The sequence below is a fragment of the Battus philenor genome, unplaced genomic scaffold (genome assembly GCF_028537555.1).
Source record: "Battus philenor isolate CCGP_79_NKW_IND1 unplaced genomic scaffold, ilBatPhil1.0.hap1 SCAF_5, whole genome shotgun sequence".
Taxonomy (NCBI): domain Eukaryota; kingdom Metazoa; phylum Arthropoda; class Insecta; order Lepidoptera; family Papilionidae; genus Battus; species Battus philenor.
The window spans coordinates 1,729,077-1,741,697 of NW_027181715.1; the positions used below are offsets into that span (position 1 = coordinate 1,729,077).

Below are 12,621 nucleotides of genomic sequence, written 5' to 3' on the forward strand. Positions count from 1 at the left end.
ACAGTTTTATTATTAAATTTTTCATTGTATTAGAAAAGAGTAAGGTAGACACATTTTTTTAGTTAAAAGTACTGCAATCTGTCGCCAATATGGCCTGTTTAATGTTGAATTACGTCATAAGTACGAAGCAACTCCGTCCCAATTTTATGCACTTTTATATTTACAAGACATGTTGCGAATATAAAAGTGCATATACGCATTATAAGCTTTGCTAACATATGTTTGTAGTAGCGATTAATATATAAACAGACCTGTCAAGGTCAGGGTCTGGAAGATCAGAAAGGCGTCGAGCAGGTCGCCGCGCACGGCCGCCGTCGGAACCCTTGCGCCGGTACTTGGCCAGGATGTCTTCGGAGCTGTCCACGCTCGCGGCCACCTCTGCGTCCGCGCGCCCGTCGTCACTTCTAGACTCCTCTTCAGGTAGTTTTATATCTACATGAAGGTACACATAATAACAAACACACAGAACAATTTCAATGAATATTTAATGGAATCAGGCGTTACCTTGCAGAAGTCCAACATAAGTAAGAAAAGGACCAATATTTAGCCACTTCCCGCTGATAAATGCGTATGCGGCAAACAATGCGAATCACACAACTGCTACCGCCAAATCACTCAACACGTGTTTCACCCCTCCACGGGGCATCTTCAGGAGTTATGTTACACCGATTAGTGCCAACTCTGTGTTTGGCACTAATCGGTGTTATATTGGTCCTTTTCTTACTTAATTTCAATGAATGTTAAATTATATGACTGAACGAGAAGTAGGTCAAAGCTTTATATATATATATATATATATATATATATATATGTGTGTGTGTGTGTGTATACATCAGGATACCACTGTTTCGTGACAAAATAAGTCCGACATATATATGTTGATATAACATTTATGTTTCCCCTACAGTAAGCAAAAGTAATGTCTATCTCACCGCTGTGGTGATGGTGTGAGCGTCCCTTCTGCCGGAAGAACTTGATTTTGTGCAAAAGGTTACCACCAGAGCGCTTCATGTTATTCTTCAGCTCGTCCAGGTTGCCTACCAGGCCGTCCTCGCCTGTTATTCTCCTTCTAGTACAAAAGTTAAAAGTTTTTTATTACATTATACATTACATGTTTTAAGGCGATTTTTTTATGAACAATCACAAACTCGAGACTCCTTTAAACGTTATATTGTATGTATGCTTATAATCATACTATCTATGTATAATTATATATAATAAACATATATAATCAATAAATATTTGTCCTTTTATCATGTTTACTTCTATGTTGTGGTTGTTTTAGGCTAAAACGCCCAATGCAAGATAGACAGTGCTCCACTAACGACATCTATTACGGGATATAACATAATAGCTATAACAGCCAAAAAATAGATCAACGTCCATGACTTTATTATAGTTTAATGACCAAAAATTGCTTTGTCTATTCTGATCTCTAAAAATATTTATCATCATCATTTGTGATGATCACTGCTGGACATAAACATAGTTCTTCCCCTTAGAATTACAACAGGAACAGTTTGAAGCGGACTGCGTCCAATGTCTTCTGACAACTTTAACAAACATTTCTTCAATTATATAGATTTCAGTTTAAGAAGAGCCTAGAGCAGTATTTTCCCACCATTCATGTGCCATGCTGTATCTTACTCCTTCTAAAATTCTCCTTCTAGAGGAAAAGGGTTAAACTCCTCCGGTCAAAATAAAATATGTAAAAAATAAAATTAAAAAAATGTACCTAGCCACCTAAGAGTAATAAGATGATGGAAGGAAGGCGATGAAAGCAAGAAGGAATGAAGAACAAAATGAAACATATTGTCAAGGAAAAAGGTAAGAATAAAAGAAATTGAGATGTATGAAAGTGAGTGAAGAATAAAGATAAAAATTTGACAAACTTATCTGTAAACAAAGACCCTGATCCCAACAAATTAGGGGCCCCCAAGAGCGGAAGCCATAAAAAAAAACTCCTCGGGTCATGGGCCCCACGTTGGAAAACAGTCTGTAGTGACTTAACTTAGTAAACAATGTGACATACAGAAACATGAGCAAAATAAATATGGATTTATTAAGTATTGCCAAACAAAACCATGAACGAAAATGTCTTTGGTATATCTGGTATATCTATTTTTGCCTTAAAACATAATAGTACACCTTATTATAATTTCAATTGAGATATCTCAATTGTAATTTTAGTAATGGATATAACAAGTGGTGCAAAAGTAATGTCATAATTTTGAACCGGCAACCATTGTGTTAAAAATAAGAGCTCTGATGTTGACAAAAGTTTATTTGATGGTTGATGACGTTAACTGAAAAAAAATATATTGCCCAAGAAGCCACTTCTAGAGTTTCTGTATTGCGGCATTCTGTATTGTTACTCTCAAAACACGATTCCAAATGGGCAATATCTTTTTCAATGTTAGTTTCAAAGGCTTGTGAGGTGCGTGATTTGTGGCTTTTAACAAGCACTTCGTGCAGCATTTGACACACAAAGTACAACGACGAAATTCATGCTGCTTTAAAACATCAGACTAAATTTTTTTCAAAAGGCAGTAACAATAATTCCACGTTATTATGGTGTGTATTGCTCTGCGTAACAACTAATGTCAAAGCAAATTGACATTTGGCGCCATTTGTAAAAGTAAAGGTACATTCACATTATGACATTGCTTTTGCGCCACCTGTTATTAATCTTAAAGAAATATTTACCTCTGTGATTTCTCAGCCGTCGCATCAAAGCTAATGCTCTTAGGTATGGCACCGGTGGAGGTGTTCTTGACCGGCGGCGGGCTGACTCTTCGCTCCGTCACGTTCTCGGAGTTCACGTCCTGGCTGGAGCTCTTGTCAGACACCGACGTCTCCGCGCTGTTCACTGACAGAGTGCTGAGGGACATATTGCTGGTTTCCCTCTTCTTCTCGATACGGGAGGAGCTGATGTTCACGATACTCGTTCGTATCTCTGACTTTACTATCCGGTTGGTCAGGTTGTTCACCAGGTTGGCGGAAGTTGAGATGGTTGCGGAGCTCATACGGGTCATCAGGTCAGTGATGGTGGAACGTGACTCCGACTCGGGGCGTTCTGTGTCGATGCCGGAATCGAAGCGTCGATCGTATTGAGACACGGAGAGGGCGTTGAATGAGCTCTCGCTGGAGTTGAGGGACCGGTCCATTAGATCATTGTCGTCGTAAGGTTTTGAGGTGGAGGGAAGATCGAATGGCTTGGAAGTGGAGGGGAGGTCGTATTTCGCGGGAAACGGGCGTGAGGAGTGCGGCTGTGGGAAGCTGTCATCGACCCACTGGCTGGTTGCATCCGATTGCTCTGTTGCTTCATCAAGCGTTGATTCGGTTTGTGCGCTGTTCCTGCTTACAAAGATTATTGAATAAGAGAATATTCGTTAGCTAGTTCGTAAACTAGGTTTATTCAAGGAGTTTTAATTAAAAATAATTAATAAATACCCATTTTGGGAACCGTAATCGAAAACAACGTTTGCCAGCTGCGCGGGCGCAGATGTGCTTGGGCTCTCGGGGGCTGAGCTGTGAGCTGTGGCGTAGCAGGTCATCACCTACACACAAGGTTAGGTTAGGTTAGGTTAGGTTAGCAGGTAAAGTATTATATTTTATAAAAGATTTTTCAATGAAAACTTATATTAACCTAATTTTCTAATCCAAAGAAATATTAAAAATTTGCCGATTACAAATAAAAAGTAATTTCGGACATTTTTATCTAAATTTTCAACAAATCTTTTTGTCTGTTAAATTGGCAGATACGAAAATACAAATATATAGCTGATATTTTTATGGCCACCAGTTTTTGGGGCCTTTCGTACACTCCTAAACACATTGTGGGAAAAGGTTTTTTATATTTTTAAAAAAAATTTCACGTGCCTCATAAAAAAAATTCAAATGTGTTAAATCACTCAATCACAAATGGTTGGCGCGGACAACTAAAGACAAAATTTTGTGAAATTAAGCAATGCAGTGTATATATCTGTAGTTAAACAAAGTTTTGATAATAAATCCTATTATTCAATTTAAAAATTAAAAGATATATTTAAAAAAAAATGATTTGCATACCGGGTAGCCGTTGACGAGGATGCTCTTCCTGTTTTCTACGAAGGCAGCGTGAGCGTTAGCTGCGTGCGTGTGCGCGTGCGCGAGCGGCGCCAGGTCCAGCTCCCCGCCACGCGACAGAGCGGCCGTCGCGCTCAGGTACCTGCCATCAACGATACACAAATTAACTAATCCCACAAATTTCAAATTTGATAGTAAATTTTGACAGACAGAATTTACCATAACTCTTCACCTAAAGACAATAAGTATTATCTCTTTCGTCCAGAAATTGACGTTACAAGGGCTCTCTCAAACCAGTAGCAGGCAAGGTACAAAAGCTTATGAATTATTCCTAGAGCTGGTAGGTCTTGGAGACAATGACAATACGAAGTTCAAAGTACAAGTGTGTATATGGATTAAACTTAACTATAATTACTTAGCCTATATTTATACTAATTCTTAAAACTATGAAAACAATAGTTAACCAATAGAATAACATAAAAATCAGCCAATCACACGGCGAGAAATATTGTAGAGCGCTGTCACTTTCGCACAACTTAAATATAAAACCAACTCTTTAGCGTTGGATTCCAGAATATTCGTGCGCCGCTATTGTATTGTAGCTTCTACTTACCTACTATTGAAAATGGGCTTTTTTACCATATTAATTGTCATTACACAGAGAACGGAACACATATTAGTATAACATATTTAAATTCTTCTTTTCCGCTGATGGATGCCCTTTGTATGACAAAGGCATCTCCCAAAGTCTTGCGCTGCCTGCATCCAGCGACTTCCTGCCACTTCAACTATGTCATCGATCTACCTGTAGGGTGCGTATTCACGCCGCGTCTACCGGCTAGTGGTCGCCACTCGAGAACCTTTCGGCCTCAATGGTCATTGGTTCCACGAGCAATGTTCCCCGCCCACTGCCACTTCAGACGAACAATTAAATTCTCACAGAACATAACATATACATTAAAATAAAATTCACTATTTCCTCTTACCGATTATTTGGGAGATATCTGGATGTGTGCCTCGGACTGCTCGTGTCTGGTCGCTTGGTGCCGTTCTGTAAGAAACAATACAGATAATAAACATGTAAAAATTACCATCGACAATAACATCAAAGTTTTTTGATTTAATTTTTTTATATTATCTAAACAGAATTGTTTGAACAGAAAAAGTCCATACATGCACATAATAATAGGTTGTCAAATATCTCCCTTCCGCTTTTTTGCTCTTTATTCAATGCTTTATAAAAAGTGTTACAGTGATCGGATTTAGTTCAAATATGCGCCGTTTTGTTCGATAATCTGTTTCCATCTAGACGGCAACTTCATAATACCTCCCTCGTAGAAGCCCCCCCTCCTTATTTGCGAAGAACTCGGACAGCCACTTTTCACAAACCTCTTTTGAGTTCAACTTTACACCACCAAGGGCGTTCGCCATGGACAGGAACAGGTGGTAATCACTTGGCGCTATGTCCGGGCTATATGGTGGATGTGATAAAACCTCCCATCCGAGCTCCCGTAGCTTCTGACGAGTCATCAACGAAGTGTGTGGTCTGGCGTTGTCCTGGTGGAACACTACACCCTTCCTGTTGGCCAATTCTGGACGCTTCTGGTCGATCGCCTGCTTCAAGCGGTCCAGTTGTTCGAAGTAGATGGTAGAATTAAGCGTCTGGCCATATGGGAGCAGCTCATAGTGGATGATTCCCTTCCAATCCCACCAAACACACAGCAAAACCTTCCTGGCCGTCAATCCCGGCTTGGCCACTGTTTGGGACGATTCACCGGCCTTCGACCACGACCGTTTTCGCTTGATATTGTCGTATGTGATCCATTTTTCGTCGCCAGTCACCATCCGCTTCAAGAATGGGTCGAGTTCGTTCCGTTTCAGCAGCATATCGCAGGTGTTGATTCGGTCCAGAAGGTTTTTTGCGTCAAATCATGCGGCATCCAAACATCAAGCTTTTTTTGTATCCAGCAGATGGTTTAAAATGGTTTGGTGACTAACTCCCATCTCCTGGGCGATGTCACGAGATGCCACATGCCGGTCTAACTCGATGTAGTCCATGATTTGATCGGTATTTGTCGTCACAAGTCTTCCGCCGGCTGGCTTATCCATGGTGTCGTTTTCGCCGGCTCTGAATCGTCGAAACCATTCTTCCGCGGTTCGAAGTGATAGAGTACCATCCCCCAAAACACCATTAATCTCACGGAACGTTTCTCTAGCGGATTTGCCTTTAACGAAGAAAAACTTTAAAATAGCGCGAATTTCGGCGTTAGTGAACTCCATGTTTACACGTCTATAACTGTTGAACGCAATATCCAAATTAAACATACATAGCGTCGTTTTGTAGGTTATGTCAAGACCTTTCAAATTATGTATAGTATTGCCAGATACGAGCTCTGTAGCGCTTTGTACATAGCCGCGAAATTCAAAAGACAAAAAGGCGGAAGGGAGATATTTGACAACCTATTATAAATAAATGTTTATTTTTTTGTGAGGTGTACTTGTGTGCTGATGTACTTTTTTACTATTTATTCTGTGGTAGACGTTGTGACCGTGTTTGACCGACATACAATAATATTTCATATTTCAAAGCAGGGCATAGGTTTTCCCCAAAGATGTCTATGGGCGATATACCATAATCGCCAAGCTTGACTACTGAATAATTAAAAAGTTATTGGATATTCGATTACCTGTAGAGGGGGTCGTTGGAGAACGTCGTCTTGTTGGGAAGGACGACGTGGCCAAGACGTGTCGGATCGCGCCGCCACCGACACGCAGTCATCTGTGTCCACCTAAAACAAAATACGTATTGTTAAAAAATATAAATAGTAGTGTTATAAAAAAAAATTCAAATAAAAAAAACGAATATATATGCGAAAAGCTTTAAATAAAATTACACCTATTTTTAATCATCCTGTACAAAATGTTCTGTAGCTAGTTAACAAAAATTAATTTTAATAGTAGTTATTCGAATTTGGATGACGCTTTTTCTTACCACATTATCATTGCATTATTATTTCTGAAAAAAAAAAGATTTTTGGCTAGTGTACCTACACTAAGTGATATTAAACATACAAATTGAGACACTATTGACTATTCCATTATTATAATAGCTATGTACAAACTTGATTATGACAAATTTTTTAATAATACTTTTTTATGTAAATATGGTATCTACATCCTCCTTTATGATATTATAAAAATGCATTTAGTTCCTTGAAATCACATACAACCTGCCTATGTAATAGGCACTAGTGATATGCATAGATATATATAATTTGAAAAAGCATTAAATGTTCACAGATATATCTAATCTAACTATGTAATCCAAAGAGTATCTGGGCTTATCCGGCTTATTCAATATCAAGTCTCACCTCGGTGTTGCGGTCGCTGTCGGACGCCAGCACGTCCATGCTCCAAGCGGACTCGCTCGCGGTCTCGGACACGTCTGGCGCATTCGCGTTGCTCGTATTGTTCCCTGTTATAATTAAGATCAGATAATGTATATCACAGCTATACAAATAAATAAAATCTGGGTGTCTGTTTGTAATATTAATTTTACTATACTATACATGTAGATATTTTTATTTAATTTTTGTCTTTCAGTCTGTTTTGACAGGAGTTATACTGGCAGATAGCTGATGTAATGAGGAATAACTTAGGCTACTTTTATTTATAAAATTCTTATAATATAGTAATACAATGACACATCACCACGCGAAGCGGACGGAGGACAGATAGCAAATAATATAAAGGGAGAGGAAGGTCGCTTGGTATGACGAAGAATTGAGAAGGACAGAGGGGATAAACTCTGTAACACAATTCAATGCCAATTACAGATATTCTCAAATATTAAAGAAATTTGAAACATCTGAATAGTAACGTGATGTAACATGATATACAGAAGAGATTTAATCATCAAATGCAAGGCAAGGACTCCCGCAAAGACCGCCATGACGACCGGTCTAACGTTGCTCACGTCCAGCGACTACTAGCGACCTCAACTATGTCGTAAGGCCACTTAATGGAATTTCTACCCATGTCGCGTCTACCGCCTTGTGGTCACCACACGAAAACCTTTTGGCCCTAACGGCCATTGCTTAGACGAGCGATGCGCCCCGCCCACAGCCACTAAAGACGAGCAATTCTTCGAGCTACGCCAGTGACCTTGGTTCTTCTGCCGATATTTTCATTATCATCATCACCAGCGATTTTCCGCAATGTCCATCCGATAACCATGCCGTGGGTTCACTTATTTGGCGACCTACCTACTGCGAGAGGGGTTTAGAAAAGTGAAAAGACTTATTAACGACTCCAAATGTAGGATACTTTTAATGTTATAAGGAAAATATGTTATTGAATTTCTAATGGATTTATGTTAAAAAAAGTATTTGCGTTTGAAAGCTTTGTTTAGTTAATTTTAATTTTGAAACAGGTCATGTCTGCAATATATACCTTGATTGGCCGCGACTTGAGTTTGGTCGCAGGAGTCGCCGATGGTCTCAGAGTCGGAGGCCAGGACGTCCGTGCTCCATGTGTCAGACATTATGCTGATGGTTTCGTCGCCTTCCAGAAGCTTCTGAGGATATAAAATCAGAATTCAAACATCTGCAAGCAATACAAACATAGAGTGCAGTAAATATTAATGGTATAATTCTTTCCTAAAATTGTTCATAGTACCCGGCATCTAATTTGGCAGGTTGAAATCATCTTTTTCTATATCACTATGACTCATTGAGCTGTAAGTTTGCCGATGAGGCTCTGTGTGAGAGATTCTGAGCCTTAATTCATCACTGGTAACAAAAATTGATTGTAGATTTTCATCATTAAACAAAGATGTATTGGAGGAGATGTTTCATACTTAATAACTAATTACCTTAATTTCGAATTTGCAGAACTTATCTTCGATGTCGTTTCGCGTCTGTTTTAGCATTTTTGCCTGGTTGCTGGCGGTTTGGCTGGCGGGAACGTTCTGTGGTATCCTGTGGTATATACAAATTTTCTAATATATCTGATTTTGGTGGGCTAATGTCCCAACGATGGGCACAGGCAAGCCTTCTAAGCTTATATATTCCTGAGTGAAATGAAAGTTGTCTTACCGCCGCGGCACAGCTTCTCCTGCGGGATCGCCGTCGGTGACCTGCGAGGATGGAGTTTCACGCCCCGATATGTTTGGACTACCACGTCCACTCACGTTGGCCGACACCTGGTACAGTAGACGTAAGATCATAAATGCATACAAGGGAACAATATGGTTCACTGAAAAGCCTTTTCATTATCTTGGGAAAGGATTTTTGAATACAGAACACATAACGGCCCAAGCTCAACATGTGTTTACCAGTGCCCAAAGGAACTGAATCTCGGTAATGGTCATCACCATCATCCTAATTTCAGCCATAAGTCTTCCATCACTAGACCAGGACAGATGAAAGCAACCTCTATCCAGTCTTCCCGCGACCTTAAGTCGATTCCGACCAGCTAGTTGTCTTGACTTCAGAACCTTGAGACTGCAGTGGCAATCTTCTAGGCTATACCAATCCGCTGGGCTATGTAGGTCATTTTTGAACTCTAATTCCTGATTTGATGTCGTAGAATAATCCCGAGCATATTCCTCTGCCATGAATCAGTGAGCGACTGTGAGTTTTACAATGAGACCCTAAGTGAAAGACCAAGTTTCAGTACCATAACTATACCGTAACTCATCACTTATCATCTAATTAAATGAAATAAACAGGCCATCATCATTGTAATGATCTCAATATTAGACAACAAAATAATGAAAATAATACCATATCAGAAAGATTGTCATTTTGATCCTCCGTCTCCAGTTCGAGGCTGGATGTGACGCTGTGGTTGGAAGCCGCCTCCGACACAGCCTCCAAGTTATCCGAAGTGTTGCCTAGTGATACTTCATCATGCAATACGGAGAACCTGACACATAAATAATTTCAGGATGAACAAAGTAAAAAGCCTGAATAAAACTTACATAAGCTACTGCTTATTTGTCAGGAAAAAGTTTCAAAACTTTTACACCTATTACAAATCATATATTCAAATAAATAAAATCGAAGTGTCTGTTTGTAATATTAAAATAACCGCTATTTACCATATGCGTGTGAATATATATATATATATATATATATATATATATATATATATATATATATATATATATGGTTCATATACCAAAATTACATTGTTATTTAATGTCTGTCTGTACTGGCTAATCTCTAAAATAGCTGGAGCAAATTTCACCGAACTTATACTGGTAGGTAGCTGGTGTAATAAGGAGTAACTTAAAATATTTAAAATTTTAGAAAAAATTTTAACGAAAAAAAGTTCAATGGTTCGATCTTGTAGCGAAACTCCGAGCATAGACTTCTCCATTGTCCTGCTGCTGGGTGACCATGAGTTTTCTTATGAGGCCGATCATAAGTGACCACGTCTCGGATCCTATTAAAAATTTATTTATTTATATTTTGACACTAAGACTATTATTGTTTTTTATGTTTATGTCACTTTAGTGTATATATATAGGTGCGTGTCTATATCTCTATGTAGGTGTATATGTCTATATAGGTGCTGTAAAAGCACTTAATCCACACTAACCTGGTACGTTTTTGAACAGGCGCGGCACCAGGTGCCACCAGCGCGGACGCAGCGTCTTCTTCCCCGGCCTCTGAACCCACGTAGTAGCACTCCAGTACCTTCGACTCTGGTACCAAACCTGATGGAAAATTTGAATCCAATAAGTCCAACTTTGACCAGCTTAACATTAAGACCAGGTTCTCCAAGATAGGCTACAGTCTTTAGTTATCACATCACCCGCAGGCAATCAGATAACTTCGATATACTACTAGTTGTAGAAGACAGTAGAAGACCATGTGAGCTATCATTAGGTCTGATCAAATCTAAAAGAGGAAAGCAGATAATAGGATAGTATAGAAAGAACTTGTCATTAATTCCATGAGTGTTTCAAGATGGACATGACCTTCATAAAAGAAGAGACAAATAAGAAGATGAAAATTTTGATAATTTATAAATATAAAATATTAATAAGCATAGTATATAATATTAATAGCATAATACGCTTATGGCCACACATCTACATATGGTTTGATTAAAAATATACACATATGCTCACAATGTGATTAAAATATGATTGTTAAAAAATATTTAACACACTCACCGACATAATCACTCTCCTCGGTGTTGGCCAGCTTAATTACCAGCACTTCAGGAGGTTCCAACTCCTCCTTGTCACCGTTCACCGCCTTCTCTTCCAGCGAGGAGCTTGAACTGGCACTTCTCGGCAGACGAGGCTTCGGCACCTTAGCCAGGATTCCGCGCTTGCTACTATATCCGTTCTCTGATACTGTGTCCTTTGGTTCCGTTGTAGATGTTCTAGGATAAAAAAATTGATAAAGTTAATATTATTCCGAAACTCAAGTACAGATAAATAAAATAAAATATTAATCATGGGAATTATAAAAGAAATGTGCAACAGTTAAACAAATATTATCTAAGCTTAGATAAAACTGTGCTTTTAAAATGATTAAGAATTTAAAACGATCCTTTGGGCAGATATTGTTAACAAAAGGTTAACAATATTCTCTATGTGCGTTTGGCGTTGCTGGAAATCATCGAATGGAGACTACGAATCGGCAAGCGCAGCGTAAAACGGACTCATAATGTAAACCAATGACTTTGTTTAGGTCGATAGACGCTGCAAGGCCATTTCCTACCGGTCGTATTGGAAAATTTACGCAACATATGTTCAGTAGTGGCTTAAATTGTAATGATATAATATATATAAAACAAAGTAAATAATAGTTCTTTGAGAGTTTTTTTTTTAATTTATTTTAGGATCGGACTTTCATTGCTACCCAAGTGGCAATAGCAGATTCCCTGGTTCAAGCTTGACCTAACCCTTAGAGCTCTTTTAAATTAGCAAAGCTTAAGGGTTGAAGGAGGAACATCTGCTCGGGCCGCTATATACTCCTAGTTTACTGGATTAAAAGACCACCAAGCTCTTATGAAGTGACTAGCTTCAAAGACTCCCACGAGGGGACCTTGGTTTGTGCTATCACTCGTCGATAATACCCGCCTAGCATTCCGACACGAGCGCGCTCAAAAGTTCCAAATCTTGACGCGGTGGGTTGCTATTGCCTGAATAATATTGCTACTACTTCTAAGAGCGTTAGAACTGACAGAAGTGATGTAAGAAACTCTAGAAACGCTTCTATCTAATATGACTAGGGGTCAGCGTTCCGTGTAATATACAATCTGGTCTCGTTTCCGGTGAGATTGTCTTTGAATGGGTAATACTAGTTCTTCGTTATTATGAAGAGTGGAAGGGAGGTTATGTAGGTAATACGCACTTGCAGGCGAGTAAGGCGGGTAGATCGGGCACCTTCCGCAGCAGGTCGTGCAGGCGCGCGCGGTAATTGGGCTCCACTGTCTGCAGCAGCGCCGCCAGACGTGCAGCGCCCTCTGCGCTTTCGCTCTCGCTATTCTCGCTGCTGTTAACAAAATTAGCAATCGTCAAGGACATTG

At 39.3% G+C, this 12,621-nt stretch overlaps 1 protein-coding gene across 1 annotated transcript in view; it reads right to left on the bottom strand.

The window, feature by feature from the left end:
* Gapvd1 (GTPase activating protein and VPS9 domains 1) overlaps positions 1-12,621 on the bottom strand; it is a 36,446-nt gene that overhangs the window by 10,706 nt on the left and 13,119 nt on the right. Inside the window, exons 8-22 of the mRNA XM_068772679.1 lie at positions 12,447-12,587; positions 11,255-11,469; positions 10,675-10,792; positions 9,855-9,996; positions 9,165-9,271; positions 8,942-9,047; positions 8,521-8,644; positions 7,440-7,543; positions 6,756-6,857; positions 5,055-5,119; positions 4,072-4,210; positions 3,454-3,560; positions 2,707-3,357; positions 933-1,069; positions 252-432 (exon numbers count right to left, since the gene is read on the bottom strand). Of these exons, the coding sequence (XP_068628780.1) occupies positions 252-432; positions 933-1,069; positions 2,707-3,357; positions 3,454-3,560; positions 4,072-4,210; positions 5,055-5,119; positions 6,756-6,857; positions 7,440-7,543; positions 8,521-8,644; positions 8,942-9,047; positions 9,165-9,271; positions 9,855-9,996; positions 10,675-10,792; positions 11,255-11,469; positions 12,447-12,587 (2,439 nt within the window). The remainder of the gene's footprint in view (positions 1-251; positions 433-932; positions 1,070-2,706; positions 3,358-3,453; positions 3,561-4,071; positions 4,211-5,054; positions 5,120-6,755; positions 6,858-7,439; positions 7,544-8,520; positions 8,645-8,941; positions 9,048-9,164; positions 9,272-9,854; positions 9,997-10,674; positions 10,793-11,254; positions 11,470-12,446; positions 12,588-12,621) is intronic.